This window comes from Taudactylus pleione, unplaced genomic scaffold (assembly GCF_031769625.1).
Source record: "Taudactylus pleione unplaced genomic scaffold, aTauple2 ptg000080l, whole genome shotgun sequence".
NCBI lineage: Eukaryota > Metazoa > Chordata > Amphibia > Anura > Myobatrachidae > Taudactylus > Taudactylus pleione.
In genome coordinates this window covers 6,030,703-6,054,234 of record NW_028284482.1, presented here as the reverse complement: position 1 = coordinate 6,054,234, position 23,532 = coordinate 6,030,703, and the positions used below count along the sequence as shown (strand labels likewise).

The 23,532-nt window shown below is 44.4% G+C and overlaps 1 protein-coding gene and 1 pseudogene across 2 annotated transcripts in view; one reads left to right on the top strand and one right to left on the bottom strand.

Moving 5' to 3' along the window:
• GUCY2C (guanylate cyclase 2C) overlaps positions 1–23,532 on the bottom strand; it is a 150,720-nt gene that overhangs the window by 43,803 nt on the left and 83,385 nt on the right. For both annotated transcript variants that reach the window (XM_088468119.1, XM_088468120.1), the window contains 5 exons: positions 23,184–23,252; positions 16,048–16,152; positions 10,969–11,055; positions 3,191–3,323; positions 2,400–2,537 (listed from right to left, as the gene is read on the bottom strand). In XM_088468119.1, coding sequence (XP_088324245.1) covers positions 2,400–2,537; positions 3,191–3,323; positions 10,969–11,055; positions 16,048–16,152; positions 23,184–23,252 — 532 coding nt within the window. The remainder of the gene's footprint in view (positions 1–2,399; positions 2,538–3,190; positions 3,324–10,968; positions 11,056–16,047; positions 16,153–23,183; positions 23,253–23,532) is intronic.
• On the top strand, positions 20,516–21,843 carry LOC148532272 (uncharacterized; annotated as a pseudogene).

Here is a 23,532-nt window from a genome sequence, read left to right as displayed (position 1 = left end):
TGGTAATAACCCTCTCTATGGAGGCCATCATTGTGATGTCCTTTGGTAGAGTGCAGTAAAAGTTGGGATTCTTTAACTGTCTTAGTGCTTCATTAACATAGTCATTTTTGTCAAGGATGATGACACCAACCCCTTGTCAGGGGTTTAATGATGATGGAGTCTTCATCCTGGAGTTGTTTCAGGACTCGCCTCTCCTCAAATGTTAAGTTCAGTTTACCCAAATTTATATTCTGATTATTTTTACAGAGATATCGGGGTCGTCCCACCTGCTGTGTTATATAGCCCGGCAGCTGACAGCATACAACTGAATGCAGGCATGAGTGATATAGCGCGCGATCGTGCGCTATATCGTTCAGTTTGTACGTCCGACTGACATCTTGTCCCATTGATCATGCTGTCAGCCAAGAAACACATCGTTCTGATGTGTACCTGCAGGGCTGGTGTTAGGGTGTTCAGAGCCCCCCTGCAAACTATAAATTTGCACCCTCCATCACATTTTTTCTAAAGGGACAGTGCGCACTTAAAAAAGGGGTGTGGTCTCGCAAGAAAGGGGCATGGCCACACAATAGTAGCCCCTAATTCAAATTACTCCACACAGTAACACAATCTTATTCACTTTACACAGTGCCCCTGACTCACATTACACCACATAGTAGTCTCCCTTATGCACGTTACACACAGTAGTGCCCCTTATACACATAATGCCCACAGTAGTAGTGCCCCTTACACACAATACCCAGAGTAGAAGTGCGCCTTATGCAATGCCCCAGTAGTAGTGGCTCTTACACATAATGCCTATAGTAGTAGTGCCCCTTACAAATAATGTCCACAGTAGTAGTGCCCCGTACACATAATGCCCACAGTAGTAATGTCCCTTACACATAATGACCACAGTAGTAGTGCCCTCTAAAGAGTGCACACAATCGTAGTGCCCCCTGTACAATGCCCACAGTAGTAGTGCCCCTATACAATGCCCACAGTAGTAGTGCCCCTTATACAATGCCCTCTGCAGAAAACAATGTACACAGGAGTGCATCCAATGGGTCTATGGCTTTTAAAATCAGCTGTTATGTATATTACATCATTTAATATCATGCATTTTGTCACATGAGGTCATTTATTAACTACAAGAAATGCAAATGTATCTTTCATATAGATGGATTCCTGCATTTTAATTTTTAATTGAATACATTCTGCAATATTGCATCTTTTTATATTCTAAACATGTCATAAGACCTAAGACCAAGTACACTAAATTATATATACTATAAAGTCACACCACCACCTACTGGCTGGAGCCCCAGGGGTGATCAGGAATATCAATCAAAAGCTGCAATCTTTTAACTATGATTTGTCTTCCTGGTCATAGAGACCATCATTCATCATTTAAATTTGATTTGTCAGTTCTATATTACAGAAAGGGTAGAGCTCAGAGGCTCCAGCTTCGGGAAAGAATCACATTAGTAAAATATTTTACTTAGGTCCTAGTGCAGTTTTACCTCTTTAAGGGGTCTATTTACTAAGCAGTGTTAGGAGACAGAGTGAAAAGTGAAATAAAGTGATAAGGTGCCAGCCAATCAGCTCCCAACTGACATTTTTCAAACACAGCCTTTGAGATGACAGTTGGCTGCTGATTGGTTGGCATCTTATCACTTTCTTATCACTTTTCACTCTGTCTCCTAACACTGCTTAGTAAATAGACCCCTACATTATGTACCTATTCTGGTCTTGTTCAGCTTTATCACTGATCTCGAAAATACCAGTAACTTCATCAAACTTCTTATAATTAGTGGCTCGTATTAAGGGATGTAGTTAGATTACCGGCAGCCAGGATGCTGACCATCGGAATCCCAACAGTGGAAGCCTGACCCGGGACTAAAGATACGTGTCAAAATGCAGATGCCTATCTTTAGACCCACACCGAAATCTTGACAGCCGACATCCCGTACATAGATAAGCGGGGCTTCTTAGGTCTTAGCCACAGGGGGGGAGGATTAGGTTTAGGCACCACCAGGAAATTAGGGATAGTCACCCCCCGAGGAGGGTTAGAATTAGGCTACGGGGAGAAGGGATTAGGCTTAGGCACCACAGTGGGGGTTTAGAGTTAGGCACCCCCCCAGGAGAGTTAGTATTAGGGTATGGGGAAGGGGGGCTAGAGTTAGGCACCACCGGGGGGGGAGGTTAGGGTTAGGCACTGCAGGGGAGGTTAGGGTTAGGCACCACTAAGGGAGGGTTAGGGTTGAAGGGGATTAGGGTTAGGGATAGCATACTTACCACACCTGTCGGGATCTTCAGAGTCGGGATGCTGCTATATCAATAGCCTCCGGTATTTCATACCAATTCCCGTATTAATGTGATCCTGCTGAATTGTTCTAATATGTCTATATGTCTCCTTTTACCTTTGGGATCATGGCAGTGCTCCGTGTAGAATGTATCTTTCCGCAAGATTATTTCTTGTGCTATGATTCCATAGCTGTAGACGTCACCTTTCTGAGAAACCCCATCTTGACGTAGGTGTTCTGGGGACATCCACAAATCTTTATGAAAACAGAAAAAATGGAAATTATTAAAATAATCACATTTTCTTGTTAAAATACAAATAATCATTCACAAGCTTTAATAATGCTGTGATCTTCAAACCCAACATGATAATTGTAATTGTAATAATTGCAAACCAATATTATATACTGTACATATTCAAAATATGGTCAAAAGTCTGACTGATCACCTGATTGCCTTTATGCCTTCCGATATATATAGAAAGCTGCTAGGCTTGTCATTGGTTAACTTCAGACAATTTAAATTTGACTTTGATAAATACTAATGTATGGGTTTTTTTTTTACAGTATGACACTTTTTCAACTTAAAATTCCTGGATTTGTTCACATCCACATTTCATCCTACTCTCCTCATACTCTGATCTACCTATTATGTGGGTCCTGTATTCTTTCTCTACCTTACCCATTTCTTTCTCTTTTCTGGTTTTTGGATTTAATATATTGATATATATTAATTTAATATATTGCGTCTAATGCTGTATGACTCTGATTGATCATTTATTGTAAAATCCAAGTTACATTTATTTATTAAAAAAAAAATAATAATAAAAAAAAAATATATATATATATGTATATATATTATATATATATATATATATATATATATATATACAGTGTATGTTCAAACTTACCTTTCTTAGGACTAAGAATAGAATTACCAACAAAGTCAGTGATTTTTACTACCATACGACTATCTACAACACAGTTTGTTGACTTCAGGTGGCCATGAACCTCCGTTTTACTGGAATGTAGATAGGACATACCCTGTCATGGGGAAATTCTATAGTTTAGTACAATTATCTGAGATTCAGCAGAGCATGTACAATTTATGATATCACAAGTGCTTTCAAGACAAAGTACATCTAGTCAAGGAAAAATAAATTTTCAGAATATCTCACTCACTATATTTGATTTATATTGAATGGTATTAGTATATATGGAGAACTTATATCATCTTTTTATTATAAATCTTCAGTGTCAAATAGACCCAAAAGATTGTTGGATTGCGCTTCAGAGTGAAGCTTAATAAAATTGACTACAATGTAATAGCAACTTGACTTTGAGACAAAATATTTAGACAAGGCTTCTCTTAGTAAAACTAAGTCCTCCAACTGGTACAGGTTTACAGTATCAAGTGGCTATTACCGGCTGTGGCCAGAGGCAAGTGATCCCCACAGGGAGGACCCAGTGCGATCAGTGCTGGGATACCACACCAGCCGTTGTAAACAGAGACATTGGTTCCCCAGACTCAGGAGGAGAGCCATACAGCGGAGACGCACTGCCGCCATCCTCCACAAGTTATGCGGGGAGGCAGACACTAATATATAGCGAAAGCATTTCCTCTGGATCCTGTACACTTAAGCTAAAGGAATCCCAGTTTGTGCTTTTCAACTTGTCGGTGAGCATTGCACACTATGGGCCTGATTCAGACCCGCTCGCAAGCACTATGCGCTCGCAAGCGGGTCGATGGCCGGGCAGTGCGCACGCGAGCCCCGGAGCGAGCAAGAAATCACTCGCTCCGACGCTTGCATCCAAAAGGGGCGGCTGTCGATGTTGATCGACAGCTCGCCCCGTTTGGTAGTCGGGTCGGGGTGGGGGGGGGGTGGCTCGCCAAACGGAGGTGTTCCCGAAGGAACGCCTGCCGTTAGGGGGCGGCCCCACTGACATCACGAGTGATGTCAGTGGTGAGCTTCTGGCTCTATTAGAGCCGGAAGCTCACTGGGACTTGCGGCAGACGAGACCCTACCACAAGGGTCTCGTCGTAAGCCCCGATGGTCGCGACCATCGCGACCATCTTCCTGGCCGCTCGCTATAACTGTGGGTGGTCACCCACAGCTATGCGAGCGGCCAGGAGGCCGCTCTAAAAGAACAGAAGGCCGGCCCTGATTCAGAGCGAGTGCACTGTCAGAGCGTCCGGCTCTGAATCAGGCCCTCTATTTTATACATGTATGTTTTATTATGTGGTAGATTTGTTAGATCTCATGTGTGTCAAAATTGCTCATTTTGATTATGTATGTTAAATCTGTTATATTTTACTAAGAGAAGCCTTGTCTATTTTGTTTCAAAGTCAAGTGGTTATTACATTGTAGTAAATTTATTAAGCTTCACTCTAAAGCGCAATCCAACATTCTTTTGAGTCTAATATATGTTTAATATATACTGTATGTATTATTTTCACATCTTCTGACTTTCATCTATTTGGCCCTCTCATATACTGTCTCCGGGGTCAACATTTTGAAGACATAGAGGTTGTTAAAAACGCCATACGTTCTTGGGTCGAACACCAACTACTGGAATTTTTCCAAAGTGGATTCATAGCTTGGGTTGAGAGGTGGAAAAAATGTTTGAGGGCAGATGGTTGTGGCGTTTATCTCAAGAATAATCGCCAGGAATGATGTCATGTAAATGTATATATATATATATATATATATAAATGTGTGTATCAACATGGTTTCTAGGCAGTGTCCTGTATTTGACCTGTAAGAATACAAAGCTTGGAGGAGATTTGTCTTCCTGGAACCAGGCATCTAGATAACCATCTCTTCTCTCTACAGGCCATAAAGTTTGGGGAGAGATACATCCTTAATGCAGATGGTCAGACCTGGTCAAGCCAGGTCATGGGATACAAAATCCTTTAGAAGGGAGATGACAAGAATGTAGGGTATGTTACCTGCTTATTGGTTTCTAAAGACCCCTTCACACTGTTTCAAGACCCCCAGTGTACAGCAATGAAAGAGTGAAAAACTCAAAGGTGGGGGCTAGTGCAGCTGTGAGGGTATAACTATGCATCTCCCTCAGTGATAAGTGTTCTTGTGTCCAAGGAGAGTCCTGACGACTGGCCAGAATCCAATGCTCCTGTGTCTCCATCACAACAGGGTCTAGATGTAAAGACACATCAATATGCTCAAAAAGTACCATGACAGAGGGACATGTGTGTTAGCTGTGTGTAGCTTGCCTGAGAGTGATCAGGACCCCGACCCCTTACTAGATCTGGCAGCTGCTGCAAAAGAGGGGGGGTCACTTGCAGATGCCCACTACAGCACTGAGCTGTCTGAGATGCAGCTAGAACAGCTAGCTAACACCGTACAGCCCTTTCAGTCCCACTTCACAGGAAAGCCAGGAAAGACACACTTGGTTACACATCACGTAAACACAGGTAATCAGACCCCCCTCAGACAGCCAGCATATCGTACTTCCCAAGAAGTGCTGGAGGCAATGAAAAGGGAAATTGATGAGATGCTGCAGCTAGGGGTGATACAAAGGTCTCACAGTTCATGGGCTGCCCCAGTGGTACTGGTCCCAAAAAAATGTGGAGGTACAAGATTTTGTGTGGATTACAGGAGGTTAAATGATGCCACTGTATTTGATGCCTATCCCATGCCAAGGATAGATGAACTACTAGATAAGCTTGCCCCGGCACGTTACATCACTATCATGGATCTCAGTAGGGGGTACTGGCAGATCCCGCTGTCACCCGAGGCCTGTGAGCGGTCCGCATTCATCACCCCATTTGGGCTGTTCGAATTTCTGGTCATGCCCTTTGGGATGAAGAATGCCCCTGCGTCCTTTCAGCGCCTGGTTAATGATCTGCTGGAAGGCCAGGAGGGATATGCAGTTGCCTACCTGGATGACATCGCAGTGTTCAGCCAGACCTGGGAGGAACACCTGATCCATCTGAATAGTGTGTTAGGCCGAATCACTGGGGCAGGTTTGACGATCAAACCCGAGAAGTGCCAGCTTGGCATGGGAGAGGTACAATATCTAGGGCACCGTGTAGGGGGAGGTACTCTCCGCCCAGAACCAGACAAAGTGGAGGCTATTGCTGCATGGCCTACTCCTAAGACTAAAAAACAGGTGATGTCCTTTCTAGGAACTGCAGGGTACTACCGAAAATTTGTACCCCACTACAGCACCCTAGCCAAGCCCTTAACAGACTTGACAAAAAAGAAGTTGCCACAGGTGGTCAATTGGACTGAGGACTGTGAGAGGGCCTTCCTAGCCCTAAAGTCTGCTTTAGCTCAGTCCCCTGTGCTGCAGATTTCAAAAAGAGGTTCATTGTACAGACTGATGCCTCTAATTATGGTTTAGGTGCTGTGCTCAGTCAGGTCAATGAGCAGGGGGAAGAGCATCCTGTCATTTTCCTAAGTAAAAAACTGCTGCCCCGTGAAGTGGCCTATGCCACCATTGAAAAAGAGTGTTTGGCGATTGTATGGTCTCTCCAAAAACTGCAGCCATATCTGTATGGGAGAGACTTTACCATAATAACAGACCACAACCCACTCGTAAGGCTTAATAGAGTCTCTGGGGATAATGGTAAACTTCTCCGATGGAGCCTTACCCTGCAACAATACACCTTCACCATCCAGCACAGAAAGGGTGCAGAGCACAGCAATGCTGATGGACTCTCCCGGCAGAGTGAAGAGGCAGACAGTGGTACACAGGTAAGGCTGTGACGTGTGTCTCAGTCCCTCCTGTGCCCATCTTCAGGGGGAGGTGTGGCATTTATCTCAAGAATAATCGCCAGGAATGATGTCATGTAAATGTATATATAAATATAAATGTGTGTATCAACATGGTTTCTAGGCAGTGTCCTGTATTTGACCTGTAGGAATACAAAGCTTGGAGGAGATTTGTCTTCCTGAAACCAGGCATCTAGATAACCATCTCTTCTCTCTACAGGCCATAAAGTTTGGGGAGAGATACATCCTTAATGCAGATGGTCAGACCTGGTCAAGCCAGGTCATGGGATATAAAATCCTTTAGAAGGGAGATGACAAGAATGTAGGGTATGTTACCTGCTTATTGGTTTCTAAAGACCCCTTCACACTGTTTCAATACCCCCTACTTCCTATAGACAATATGGAAGGGTGTGGCCGATTTCTTAATGCCCAGTGTACAGCAATGAAAGAGTGAAAAACCCAAAGGTGGGGGCTAGTGCAGCTGTGAGGGTATAACTATGCATCTCCCTCAGTGATAAGTGTTCTTGTGCCCAAGGAGAGTCCTGACAACTGGCCAGAATCCAATGCTCCTGTGTCTCCTTCACGACAGAGTCTAGATGTAAAGACTCTGGGTTCTTTTTTCATTTTTAATTCCTTTTACTTTCTGAAACCTATTTGTGATATATTTGTATTGTCCATATTTGTACTAGCTTTTTCTGTAATCAATAACCTTGGAAATATTTTTCGGATTAAACATTCTTAATCCAGTGTATTCTCCGTGTTCTTGTCGAATTCACGAGCCTGTGAGGTCAAAGCTACGTACCTATATATAAGTAAGTGTGCAAATTGAGATTTGAGCGGAGAACCTAACGACTCCCGTTAACTTCGTTGGTGGTGGCAGAACCGTGTTAGAGTAACCGCACGTGCTGAGGTAACCATAAGTCACTGCTGGCGATTCTCAGATTGAGGTATTTGGAGAATCGGCCGGCTGGTCGTGACAGGTGAATTTATTGAGTAGAGTCATTCTGTTACTAAGACTTCAAAGTATTTTACTGCAAATTTTCAAATCTGTATCTATAATAAAATTTGAGTTGTGAGCATTTAGGCATTACTTTTTGAACACCCCTCATATTTTCAGGGTGTGCAGTCTAGGGCCCCCTTTCCACATATTCTATTTAGTGTGCTCTTATGCATACCTGAAGGTATGATATGCCTTCAACTTCGGCTAGCACCCCTTCCCACCTGTCCCTTATTGGATCTGGCATTTTGACTGCACTTTAATAAGAGGTACAATCTAGGTAAGTCCTAAAATGTTTATACTGTAGTGCACCTCGGGTTGATTTTTGGGGTCCCCTGGATTGCTTTGGTTGGGCTGCTTCAGGGCACATCACATTATATACACATTTTTCCTTTCTTGCACTGTTAGCAATTCCATTGTTTGTTTAATATATACCGTATATACTCGAGTATAAGTCGACCCGAATATAAGCCGAGGTACCTAGTTTTACCACAAAAAACTGGGAAAACTTATTGACTCGAGTGTAAGCCTAGGGTGGGAAATGCAGCAGCTACTGGTAGTAATCCCTCCCCTGGTAGTGCCCCCAGTAGTAATATTCCCCCTCTGGTAGTGCCCCGAGTAGTAATACCCCCCCTGGTAGTGCCCCCAGTAGCAATATCCCCCCCTGGTAGTGCCCCCAGTATTAATCCCCCTCTGGTACTGCCCCAGTAGTAATCTCCCCCCATGGTACTGCCCCCAGTAGTAATAACCCCCCTGGTAGTGCCCCCAGTAGTAATACCCCCCCTGGTAGTGGTGCCCCCAGTAGTAATACCCCCCCTGGTAGTGCCCCCAGTAGCAATATCCCCCCCTGGTAGTGCCCCCAGTATTAATCCCCCCCTGGTAGTGCCTCCAGTAGTAATTCCCCCCCCTGTTACTGCCCCCAGTAGTAACCCCCCCAGTAGAGAGAGATGTAATATAAAAAAAAAGCACTTACCTGAAACCCCGCTCCTGGTCCCGATGCTGCTCCTGGCTCCTCTGGCCGCTTTGCCGCTCCTCTGGCCGCTTTGCGTTATGGGAGATTAGGGTCATGACGACGTCTCTCCCATTACCCACTGCGGGAACCGGAAGATGGCTCCCGCAGTGGGAGCAGCAGCAGCAGCCGATGAGAGTCTAACAGACTCTCATCGGCTGCTGATTACAGCAAACACACAGCTGCCGGCTTCGGCGGCTGTGTGTTTGGCAGTGTGTAGTGCTGATCGAACTCCGTCCGGTCAGCGCTACACACGCGGTGCAGCTGTGTCTCAGAGACACAGTCTGCACCGCGGCCCGCATGGTACGCTACTCAGCTGCGTACCATGCGGGCATGACTCGAGTATAAGCCGAGGGGGTGCTTTTTCAGCACAAAAAATGTGCTGAAAAACTCGGCTTATATAGTATATAGTATATACGGTATATATTATTTTCACATCTTTATTTTTCACTTTACTATATGCAGCAGCAGCTGCTCTTATCTATCCTACACCTTTTTACACTTCACTTTTTTATTGGAATGATGCCCTGGGTGGCTCAGCTGGGCTGGTTTGGAGATGTCCTGTGCTCTGGATTTCAACCCCAGTATGTTAGGGACCTACCCTCAGAGGTTACATTGGCGCGGTGGGTAGGCCCATAACCATGGCCATGATTATGCCAAAACCTCTTTTATTATTTGCAAAATTCTATTGCAAAATGTATTATTATATATAATGAGTAATGTTGGAGTTGTGCATCTGTAATTCTTTTTTGTATGTTTGCAATCTTTTGGGTCTATTTGGTTGTGAGAATGAACTAGCCAGCTGGTACTGGCTGATTGGATTAGCAGCTGTGAGTGGAAAAACTAAATTATTTATTTACACTCGCACAAGGGTTTCAGTGGTCAGGACACCGTCAAGCTGTAACATAGCTTTTTATTTCTTTAAATCTTTATTATGTTCCCCAAATTCTTAAAGAAAAGATACTGTAGCAACATGTTATTTTGCCCATTCCTTTGCTTTTATATATTTTAATTTTATGACTTGCTGCAATTTATTGCTCAATATGCCAAGACAACTTCTGTAGTCTAAAGAAAAATAAGAAGGTTGGAGGGACACATTACATTGCCATTTACCTCTCATGTTGTTTACTAACAGTATCTACACCTAATCACAAGACAAATTATCATCCAGACACACCTTCAAACAAAACAAAATTAACACAACTCCTTCAGTGAAACTTGTTGAGACATCCTCCTTGTTATACCATCTCTTCTTCACCACAACAGTTCTTGCACACTACCCCTACCATGTCCAGCACCAGCCGCCACGCTACCTAGGCCAACACTTCCTCCCACTTCCGCCTCCAAGAATCTGCCCGTGCTGCTCCCCACCTTTGGAACTCCTTCCCTCTCCCCATCAGACTCTGCACCTCTCTACAATCTTTCAAATGCGCTCTTAAGACCCACTACTTCATTAAAGCCTTCCAGCTCTCATCCTAACATGCTGCTACATCTTCCTTCCTCCCCACCTACCCCATCTGTGTCACTCCTGTTCGTCTGCCCCTCCCTTAAAGAATGTAAGCTCTTTCGAGCAGGGCCCTCTACCCTCTTGTGCCTCTCCCTACTGTAATTTCATTTATCTCTTACTCCCCACAAGGGCAACAAACACTCGGCTGCTTATGTGGGCGTAAAAGGTCGCTAATATAGCAATGTTTATTATACATGTCCATGTCCTGCTTTGTATTGTATAGTAATTCACTGGTTACTTATTTGTTTATGTACTTTGTAAGACACTGCGGAACCCTTGTGGCGCCATATAAATAAAGGATAATAATAATAATAATAATTGGTATATATACACGTGTGTCCTGAGGAGAGGGGAAACTCAGAAATGTCAATTTAATAAACACTATATATATATATATATATATTAGAAATGAGATGCACAATCTCCCATAATCGTACCTTAGCTATATCATACATGACAGAAATTTTAAATTCCCAATCCATGAAAGTGCCATCAGGATAGGATATTTTATCATGGAGAACATCCTGGAAGGTGAAACAAAAACATGTTATTAACAATCTGCTAGTAATGGAGGCATTAGACATGAGCAAACAAAGTATTATTAATGGACAAATTGACCAAAGTGATTTTGCTGAAAATCCCCTGACATTAGCTGCAAAAACAAAGTATCCCCAGGATGTAAGGAGGGTTCCATCCATTTTCAATCACAACAGCAGCCTCCATCGTTTGATATGGAGGCTGCTAAATTGTCAAATCTACAAAGAATTGGAAGCAAAGCATCCTGGAACTTGGCCATAACATTATCTTTACATATTGTTAGCTATTGTGGTCTACACTTTGCCAAATTTTCTGGGAGGGATCCAAGGGATAATGGCCCTCATTCAGAGCCGTACGCTCTGAGCAGAACGCACGCTCTGAATGAGGGCCGGCCTCCATGAAAATGGAGCGTCCTTCTGGACGCTCGTATAGCTGTGGGTCACCACCCACAGGCTATACGAGCGTGCAGTTTGATGGGCGCGATGGTCGAGACCATCGCGACCATCGAATTTGCGAGCCGGAGCCTGCGGTTGAGGTTTTCAACCGCAAGCTCCGGAGTGATTTTGGCTCTATCAGAGTCAAAATCACTCCCACTGACATCACTAGTGATGTCAGTGGGCCGGCTTCTGACGGGAGATGTCAGCGACACTTAATTTCTTACTGCCACAAGATTCAGTGATAAGAAATTTTAACAGAATCGAGCCCCAATTAAAAGTAAATATGATGCAGATGTTTAATATGTAATGCAGGATTCACCATAACTGACTGACCTGACATGTCATGACTGAAATCAGGTATACTGTATATCTACTGGTGCCACACAAATGTGTTGTAATTTTGGCTCCATTCTGGATTTAAAAAAAAATAGAAGAGTTCAGGAGGACTTTTACCACTGTACGGTACAGCAATATTTCTAAAGGAGTCATATTTGTCCATTGGTTTCATACTTGCAATTGCAGAATGTTTTGGGCTCACGAAGGCTCTAATAAAACAGCACCAACTATCACTGTAATCCTCTCAATAATACTCCAATGAATTGGAATGATGACAACAGGAATGACAAGTATAGAATCATGTTTCCACTGGATGATAGGAGATGTTGCTGTTAGTCCTGTGATGGACTGTCCATGCTATATGCCGTTCCCATAATTACAAAACCATGTGGGAGGAGAGGAGGTGGCTATTGGCAGGTTGTTAATCGTCTTCCTGTCTTTATTAAGGAAGGGAGTAAATTTGCTCAATGACTGTTTATCCTGCCTATGCTCTTATCTGTTTCTGGATCGCTGTTATATTGTATCCTAGACTGACCCTTGTCTGATTACTAGACTGTGTTATTGGATTGATGCCTGCCTGGACTGTACCTTGCCTTTTGCTGGAGTTTGCTATTGCATTGCTACAGTACCTTGTTTAGACCTTTTGTCAGTGAACCAGATTTTAGTATTTGGTCTAATGTCTGCCATTGAACCTTTATCAGAGCTTTCATCCACATTTGTTAATGCTGTGGCTCCTAAGCGTGTATCTGGTGTACTTAAGGCTGCTACACGGTTAGTTACAATTTTGTTACAGATATCTCTAGTTTCCATACGGCATGGCCGGAGTTTCGATTCCCGTCAGCGGCAGGCTGACATCAGCAGAGTTCCGAGCAGCGGAAGCCCGACAGCGCTGGAAATCCCGATCGTGGATAGGTAAGTATCTACTAACCTAACCTAACCCCCCTAACCCTAACCCTCCTTAGGGGTGCCTAACCCTAACTTCCCCCCCAAGTGCCTAACCCTAATCCCCCCTCTAAGTGCCTAACCCTAACCACCCCCTTCCCCGCTGCCTAAACCTAAGTCCCCCCCGGGGGTGCCTAACCCTAACCCTCCTTAGGGGTGCCTAACCCTAACTTCCCCCCCAAGTGCCTAACCCTAATCCCCCCTCTAAGTGCCTAACCCTAACCACCCCCTTCCCCACTGCCTAAACCTAAGTCCCCCCGGGGGTGCCTAACCCTAACCCTCCTTAGGGGTGCCTAACCCTAACTTCCCCCCCAAGTGCCTAACCCTAATCCCCCCTCTAAGTGCCTAACCTTAACCACCCCCTTCCCTGCTGCCTAAACCTAAGTCCCCCCCGGGGGTGCCTAACCCTAACCCTCCCTCCCCCTAGCCTAACCCTAACCCTCCCAGAGGGGTGCCTAACCCTAAGTCCTCCCCGGGAGCCCTAAACCTAACCCTCCCCCCCCGCGGCTGTCCGCTCACGGCGCCCGGCATCACTACGATCGGGATGCCGGGCGCCGGTCTCCCGGCGTCGGGGAAATGCGGGCATCTACATCTAGACGCCCGGCATTTCACCCTTGCCGGGATATGACAGTCGGGAAGCCGGCTGCCGGTATTTAGGCAGACGGCTGCCCGATTGCTTCCCTTCCATACACCCTGTCAGAACACTGGAGGTTTGGTGATTCAGGTCGGGACTCCTGGGGCCTGCTGCACTAGTGGGAAAGTGTATGAAGCTTGAGGCCTGATGATGCTTCTCCCCATGCAGGTCATTGTAGCAAGTATTATATACTGTATGATTTGCAGACTACTGAGCAGAGACATGTATCTGGATATCCTGAAGAGGCAGCAGACAGAGTAATACTGGATTGAGTGCTGGAATCTTGACAAAGTCAATATGCAGGAGGACTGGTCTATAGGTACTATAGAGGAGGCAAGCTGCTGCTAATATAGGACGTGACATGCGGTGAGCTCAATGGCTGGGGAGGCATACATGGAGATGGGTCTGAGTGCTGGGAGCCTGTCTCACTCCCTACTCACTGTAACTCTCCCCTCATTACACTAAGCTTCAGTGTCCATTGATTCTCCTACCTGCATCACTGTGTCTTCTCTTACTGCTGCTGACTGATCTATAAACACTGCAGTGCACTTCCTGGTCACATGACACATCCAAGGTATTCATCAGTGCTCAAGGAATGCCCCATACACAAGAGGCATTCATCTATTAGCTCTCTTTCTGAGCAGCTTACTGCCCATGGTGTAGCCCCACCCCCAGCTCTGTAAACTGTGTCTGACTATACAGAAGTGAGGCTTGTCTGATGCTGCCTCATCTCTAATCTCCCTGCAGTCCCAGGGAGCTCCACAAAGCTGGTGAGTGTTAACTATAAATATGATTACAATAAACAAAGAAGATGTTTGTAAGTTAAAAATATCTTCTTTGTATTATATTAATCATTTTTATATGAAATCTCAGGAGTATGACAGAGGAGGCTCTGCCTCCTCTGCCTACTCTGACTGCTTGTCTGTGGATATAGGAGCTGGGTGCTATGCACCCTGGAGGCAGACTGCTGATGGCGTAGAAACTAAGGGCTATGCACCCTGTTGGCAAACTGGAAGAGAAGTTGTACTAGCATTGATCTCATTACAAGTCCAGGTTTAAATAGGGCGCTTTGAGTGCCAGTAGGCTGAGCAGAGCAGGTGACCAATGTTGCTACACTATGGTTGGTCAGTGCAGCCAGGTGATCGCAACCAAGATGGTGGCACCCATGCTCAGCAAACATGGAGAATGAATCTGGAGAGAAGTCCAACTGCCATACTGGTTGGCAAATACAGTTCTCAGGGATGCCAAATGCAGCCAATAGGGATATCGATGGCTGTGATGTGACACCGCAGGACCCGGAATCGGGGGCTGGGATCCAGATGTGTGACACCTGTTGTGTTACTTAGTGCTGAAATAAATTATTACTACTTTGAATTTAAGTCCTGGACTTGCTATTGGAGAAGGCCTCAACAAGACAAGTTCTAATAATTTTTCTAGGACACAGGGATACATAACATTTGGCTTGATTGAATACATAAATTAGTTAATTTATCTGGCATCATTGGAAATGGACATACATAAGGATTGTGATAAGCGGGGAATAACTAGCTTGTTGAGTAATGCAAATCAAGATAATGATCTAGTCATGTTTCATAACCCCTGTCTTCAGGATCCCTAACAGTTCACATTTTCCAAAGCATCTAGCTGGACACAGCTGTATTACCAACTGTCACAATTTAAACATCTACATGTCACCTGGGAAGGTCACTGTCAGCGCCATGCCCACGTCTGCCTAACTGCCACCCTGTTACCTACCAGGAACACCCATTGAAATACTCAGCTCTTGCATACAAATTCATTTTGCATCTCTCAACGTTAACCATTGGGACATGTGCACAGTGCAACCTGGGCACATGCACAGAGCTTCCAACATCGGCCCACTGCATGCATATCAGCATTGCGTAGTGTTCATTCTAGCACCCTGCACCTGTTAAAACATAGTCTGGTTCAACCACACTCCAGACGCCACCACGTTGCATGTTTTAATAAATCATGAATAAATAGTTCCTTTGATAGCAATGTCTTTATTTACCACTGATTAATGAGCCACTTTAATAAATGGCTAAGGATAAAGGGGCCTGATTCAGAGATGTACACTAACCCGATGATAAGCACACACCTCCGATGTTTGGAGGACTGCGCATGGGCAGCAGGTGTACTCGCATGTGCAGCTCTCTGACTGTGAGCCCGCTTGCAGTGTATCCCAGCCACGGCCTAATTGACCGGCTGCGGCGTTTGGGAGGCGGGGCGTTCTCTGGCAGTGTTCCCGGAAACGGGCATGTCGTCCCCCATTTTCCTGGAGGGACAAGGCCAGGGTCTTCGTGGGTGTAAGCTGCCAGGACCTGGCCAGGCTGCAGGAAGCTTTAGCTCCCGCAGCCTGGCCAATGGAACATCGACAACTATCGTGAGCGATGGTCGCAATTGTTTCAGTGGTGACCCCAGGCTGCGAACTGGGTCGATGCGCTGGGATCACGCAAATGCTGCAAGGAGGAGTGTGACACCTTCTTCTGCAATTGCATTTTAAATGGACGGAATTGCACAGCCGCTTGTGTGCAGCTGTGCAATTCTGTCCTTCTCTGAATCAGGCCCTAAAATCAATGTATAGATAAAATAGTATGGCATACACTTACTCGAAGTGAGCCTCTTTCACAGTACTCAGTCACAGCATATATCATAGCATCCATCTTCACTGTACCATAGAATTTTGTTAGGTTGTAGTAATCTATTTGAAGAAGCTGTAGGGAGAGAGATGTTTTCATTTGAATGAATCAGAAACCATTGAGTTTTCCTCAGGACACCAAGAAATTCTGTGTTTTATTCAGATAAACATCACATACGCATGCAAGTTCGCAACAATCGGCTGTTTGCGTGTGTACAAGCAACTGCGATCCTTGCTGAATCAGGTCCTATGTTTGTGGCTCAGATAAGGGTGGTTTGTTTTTTTCTCGAGACATGGATGCCTACATGAACCGAAGAGAACCGGAACCAAGGGGTAAGGGAGTATGGATTTTTTTTTTTTACAGGTGTCGTGGATGCTACATGGAGAAGAGGACGTGAATGGCTACAGGGATTATTGGCGAGTATGTGTGAGTGTGAGTGTGTGTGTATAATAAACTTTTACTTTCACGGTGTGTGTGTCCTGTGTTTATATTAATATTTATTTTGCAGGTGAACTAGAGGTACCAGCCGGCCCTTAATGCCCTGCAAGTTGGTGCCAAGTGCCAGCATGCGGGAGAGGCTTGTTGGAACTTCTAGTTTTACTGTAAAAGTATTCAACCTATTTTTTACACAATCAACCCAGCACCCACCACCCAGTGGTGCCTGGGATAGCCCCGAGCTATCAGCCCATACCTGGGGTGCCCCGGAGAGGGAAACCCCCTTTATTGGGGGGGGGTCACCACCTCCCAAGGTATTGCTGTCCTGGGCTGACTAGTCAGGTGATAATGCTTTGGTCTGGGTACCCAGCTGTAGCATTACACTCCCACTAGAAAGTACCAGTGCTGGTTGTGTAAAATACAGGGCACCCTTACTCATTTTGTCCCCCATATTTCCAAAATCAGGAAGGGCTCACTGAGCCTGATGCTGGTTGATGAAAATACGGGGAAACCCTACGTCTTTTTCCCATGTATTTTCACAACCAGGACTGGCTCAATGCTGGTTGTGGTTGGGGGACCCTAAAAACATGTTTTCTTTTTAACACAGAAACATGCACGCATCTCACTTTGCATGTTTTAGGGTAAAATCTTGCACTGTATTACATTGTCCCAGTTGTATCCTCACAATGGCAAAACATCTGGTTACAAGTTTTGCCATTGCGAGTTGTGAGAGTCCAAGAAACATTCGAGTTTGCATGTTCTCGAACCCTATTACATTGGTAGAGTTTACAAAATGTGCAAGTTTAGCGCTAAACTCGCACATTTTGTAAACTCGGACCCTATTACATTTTGCCCATAGTGTGATATAATGGCACTGAGCACCAAAGATCAATACTTGTTTTAAGTTCAAAAACAGTCTATTCAAATTATAGCATGCCTCTGATGTATCAAGTGGCAAGCTGTCCCAAAAGATTCCAGTCATTCACAATGGTATGTGATTAGTAATCTCTGAATAGAACCTGAAATTTAAGTAATATTTGAATGGGAACCACAAGTAGCGTCATGCGTTACACATGCCCTATTTGTCATCCTGTAGACTCCATTTTTTTCTAGACACACATTAACAGGAAACTGAGTACCAATGTATTAAACAATTTTTAATATGTTTAATATGTGCACATACTGTATGTTCTTGTTCTTCACCCTGATGAAATCATTTTGATGGATGAAATGCGTTGGTGTTTGATGCACTTTTTTTTGGCTTTTCTGGACATTTAAGACAAAGTATTCTCATTTTGGAGGGTTCCTTTGTCCCTGAGACTATTACAGCAGGACTATCTGCATATAAGTTAGAATTATTGTTTTTTGATATACGCAAACATCTTTATGTAATATTTTTGTTGCTCCTTTTAAAAATATACTACATTATTGTGGTCTTCTCTATTTTTTACATTATATCAAAGAGACATAATGGTATTAAGAGGAGGCCATCTCTTTCTACTTGGACCCATCACAATGATTTAACAGATTTGCACTTAATTATATTTTTATGGCAAACACAATTATTGCACCTTTCTTTTATTCAATTGGCTACACAAAATATTACTCTATTGGGCACCTCCTCTTATCCTACTCACAAAAAGTAATAAATATTAAAAAAAAAAATAATAACTTGACTATTTACATCTTACAATTCTAATAGAAACTGTTGATCATTGAATTTGTCTGTCAATTTTCAGGCAGCTCATTTCAACATAGAAAAAAGTCACACTCACCAACATCTTCTGTAGCACTAATTGGCTCATTTATGAAATGATGCCACTATGGGCTCATTACTCTTGGAATCATATACCCTCCTGTAATGGGCATAGCTATGCCCCCTTCAGTGGCTACGGCTCCCAGTATCAGGACCCACCCTATGTATAGACATGACTGAGAGTTAAGCTGCATACACACAGGACGATTCGCTCCGTGAGCGTCATCGTCCCATGTGTCCCCGGCAGGGGTGTGCTCAGTGTTGTTAACGACACTGAGCACAAACACTGAACGATATCATGAGCGATATCGTTCAGTGCCGGGCTCCCACCATCATTGCCAAACATGTTCAACCTGACAATATCGTCAGGTTGGACAGGAGGTTCGGGCGATGAACGATAACGACCAAAGACAAACGGTAGCGCGCATTGGTCATTATCGTTCATCGTTTTGGGGCAGAAACTGAATGATATTTTGGATGACTGAACAATACCAATATCGTTATCGTTCTGTCGTCCAAAAAATCGCTGCGTGGTGATAACTCTGCTATGACCAACAATAGTCGCCAGTGGTCAAATTTACCAAATTTACCTTTACATAGGGAAGCCTAGTTGTGCTATCTTATAAGCTGCACTACCTGTTCTGTTACTGCAAGCCAGACCAGCTCACACATGTAAATATCTGTACAGACTATTATAGCTATATACTTCTTGTACTAGAATTTTATATAGGGGCAGGTGTCCTCTTCTGGCACTAATTCTCAGAGCAAATTATTTAACTTCTCCTTAAATGTCTACTCTTCACAGGGGATGGGTATGAGATGCTGGTGCTCAGGATCCTAGCAGTCAGAATCCCAATGCCGGCATCCCATTAGGGTTAGAATAATGACACTCTGGTGCCTGACCCTAAACTCCTCCCCTAGTTCCTAAACCTAACCTTCCCCTCCCCGATCCCTAAACCTAACCCTCCACCTAGTGCCTAACCCCTAACCCTAGTGCTAGCCCTACCCCCAACCCCGCTACTAATCTTTGGGATTCCGGCGGTCGGGATTCTGGCGGTTGGGATGCCAGCTCCGGGATTATGGCAAGTGCCAGTGTGATACCCCATAAGGAACCCCAAATTCTTGGACTTTTATATGCTGCCCAGTGCTGGGGAATGTTCTGGAAGTGCAATAAGCAGGGACTCTAGGACCCAGGAGACCGGGCAGTGTGTGCTCAGTGCAGAGCTGAAAGTGAAACTAGGAGATATAGAGGCTGGCAGCAGCAGGAAAATTGCAGTGTGAGAGAGCTGCAGGAACGTGGTCTGTAGCTATCAGCAGCTGAGTGAGGAGGCTTTGAGCTGGTACAACTTGCAAAGGGACAGACCAGGGAGCTGCACTGCTAGTACCTGGGGTAAGCCAGGAGAGAGGCACAGTGAGCCCCAGCCTGTGATAGACAGCCCAGACAGCTCCAGCCCAGACATCTGTGATAAGAAGTGCAACATTTCTGTGGTGAGATCTGAACCCCAGCACTCTGCTTTGATCCAAGACAGCACTCAGTGATGATATAGCATTGGTCCCCTATAGTGCATGGACATACTGCCCCATTACTACTCTGTGTAGTTGACATTTCACAAGTTAAATTGCCAACATGGTATCACTTGAACATTCTCTCATGTAAGGAGGATTACAATGTGCTTACATCCCAGTGTATGACAATTCCTTCAGTCTCCTTTTATCAAATGTGCACCAACGACAGCCTGCGCAGGACGAATAGGAAAATTGTGCTCTATAGTGATAATTTGCAAATAATGCTATATACTGAAACACTTGTTTGTGAGACATATTGTCATGCATAGAAAGTTTATTTGTTAGTTGAGTTTAAGGTACTTATTTATCAGTTAGTAAACAAGAAGCAAGTATTGTAATATATTACTGTGATGACATTAGTATGCATTCATGGGTGTTTGAAGACAATTCTAATTAGTATGTAATGGTTATTGAATGATTCATGCATGTCCAAACTTATTCACTACCAGTGTGACAAAGTGCTCCTGCACAATAAAACTAACTTCATTTTCAAAGTGTGTGATTACTGTGCTGGGTTCTGGGGTGTCTCCTGTCTCTCTGATGTGATAGGAGGAGCCTGAAAGAGGAACTGCACTGATCCACGCCCAAGCAGGTTCCAGAAGAAAACCAGGTACGATCCACTCAGTGACATCCCACCAAATTGGGGGTGTTACATCTTGGCGTCTACGAACAGGATCAACCATGGAACTGCGAAAAGACAACCCAGCTGTAGACGACAACAGGATCAGGGAAATGACTGACAGGGTTGCAGGACTCAACCAGTGGCTCACCGAGATGAGAAAGGAGATAAGAGACCTTAGACAGAAACGGGCTGTAACCAGACGTGAGGAGTGGTATCCAGACCACAGAGTGCAAAACCAACCCCGGTGGGATGTTTCCCAAGAGACCAGAAGGCGAGTAATTAATCAATGCGACACCCGAGGGAGACCCATATGTCGACAATGCAGACAAAGCGGTCACATTGAGTGGAACTGTAGACAGCCCTCAAGAAGAGATGTAGGTCCAATTGCAGTAAGACAGGACCAAGCTACAGTGTCTAATGTATTGTATGCCATTGACGATAAGCGAATCAGCCCAAGAAGACTTTTTGTCATGTCGTGTGGTTCAGCGTACCACGTGGTTACGGATTCATAAAAAGAACAGACACCAAAAGAAGAGTATATGTACACTATACAGCCATTAAGAAGACCATCCCTGAAAAGTGTTTCCGAAGCCTGAGAAGTGGCGAAATGGTCGAGTTTGAATTGGCGAATGGAAAGAAAGGCATAAAAGCCGTTAACATGACTGGTCCAGGTGGTGTTCCGGTATGAGGCATCAAATTTGCAACAGATCGTAAGCAACATTGGCGCTATCCATGTCATGGAGATACTCAGCAACATGATCAATACAGCGATGGTGGAGAAAGGACAAGAACAGTTGAAAGTGCAACTGATAGACAGAACGATGATCTTCCACAGTCTTACCGGAGGTGTCGGCACCTACCATATCACCTGATGATACCAGCTAAACACAGACAGCAAGATCAGAATGTCCCAGAGCAGAGTGAATCCTTGGGGCGAAGAGATGAACAGGACATGAAGGAACCTAGTGAAATGGTGCAACCGAGAATGCAGGATGTAGTTAGGCCACAACCCCCTCCAGAGCCGGTACGTGAGAGCAGACTGAAAGTGGAATGTACCGATTCCAGTACGACTGACCCCAGTCGAGCAGATTCAAGTACCACGGACCAGAAAAGGGACACTGAAGGAGTGATGTACATGGCCACAGCAGAGGGATCGGGGCCCCTTAAACCCAATAGCCCAGATTTGGTTATGTCACAGTCTGAATCTAATGTTCCTGTAGAAACCCCTAGTGTAGCTAAAGAGATTGTGACATATCTTTACCCAGAGAAACATGGTCCAGATAGTGAGTACACCACTATAAGCGGTGAGGAGTTCACTTTCATGTTGCAGCAGGCTATATGTAGGTCTAGAAAACGCAACAAAGGTGTATTGCCTTTACGATGTTAGGTTATTGTATGCATGTTCATATCTGTCTTTACAGAATAGCAATACATTTTATGTTGGCAATCATGCAGTAATGTACAAGAGACTGTTCTTTGCTGGACTTTGCAAGTTCGTTTACTGCGTGAGGACACGCAAGATTTTAGCAAGGGTGTATGTGATACCCCATAAGGAACCCCAAATTCTTGGACTTTTATATGCTGCCCAGTGCTGGGGAATGTTCTGGAAGTGCAATAAGCAGGGACTCTAGGACCCAGGAGACCGGGCAGTGTGTGCTCAGTGCAGAGCTGAAAGTGAAACTAGGAGATAGAGGCTGGCAGCAGCAGGAAAATGGCAGTGTGAGAGAGCTGCAGGAACGTGGTCTGTAGCTATCAGCAGCTGAGTGAGGAGGCTTTGAGCTGGGACACCTTGCAAAGGGAGAGACCGGGGAGCTGCACTGCTAGTACCTGGGGTAAGCCAGGAGAGAGGCACAGTGAGCCCCAGCCTGTGATAGACAGCCCAGACATCTGTGATAAGAAGTGCAACATTTCTGTGGTGAGATCTGAACCCCAGCACTCTGCTTTGATCCAAGACAGCACTCAGTGATGATACAGCATTGGTCCCCTATAGTACATGGACATACTGCCCCATTACTACTCTGTGTAGTTGACATTTCACAAGTTAAATTGCCAACATGGTATCACTTGAACATTCTCTCATGTAAGGAGGATTACAGTGTGGTTACATCTCAGTGTATGACAATTCCTTCAGTCTCCTTTTACCACATGTGCACCAACGACAGCCTGCGCAGGACGGATAGGAAAATTGTGCTCTATAGTGATAATTTGCAAATAATGCTATATACTGAAACACTTGTGTGTGAGACATATTGTCATGCATAGAAAGTTTATTTGTTAGTTGAGTTTAAGGTACTTATTTATCAGTTAGTAAACAAGAAGCAAGTATTGTAATATATTACTGTGATGACTTTAGTATGCATTCATGAGTGTTTGAAGACAATTCTAATTAGTATGTAATGGTTATTGAATGATTTATGCATGTCCAAACTTATTCACTACCAGTGTGACAAAGTGCTCCTGCACAATAAAACTAACTTCATTTTCAAAGTGTGTGATTACTGTGCTGGGTTCTGGGGTGTCTCCTGTCTCTCTGCTGTGATAGGAGGAGCCTGAAAGAGGAACTGCACTGATCCACGCCCAAGCAGGTTCCAGAAGAAAACCAGGTACGATCCACTCAGTGACATCCCACCAAATTGGGGGTGTTACACCAGCATTCTGAGCTCCGGAATCCCGGCGGTCGGAATATTGACCGCTTCCCCTAAACAGATATATTCATACAAAACTTACTTTGTTTAGCTCCATTTTCTGTTTTTCTGTGAAATTTCCATCATGTTTCATGTCTTTGAGTATAACAATCTTTTAAAAAAAGAAAATATATTTTTTGTAAATGTCAGTTCATCCGTAGGTACCCTGCAACATGTCTATATGCTTGCCACTCACACTATAGATTTAAACATCTTTTTAAATCTTATGTGTACCTTATGTGCAGTGGTTCAATAAATGTACAGCTCCAGTCTTCAGTGCATTTCTATATAGCAAAATGAGCTTATTACTGAAGGGAATAATGCACATAAAGGGCCTGATTCAGAGGGGCAACAGCATGACTGCATCTTTATACTAATCTCACAGCTGATGG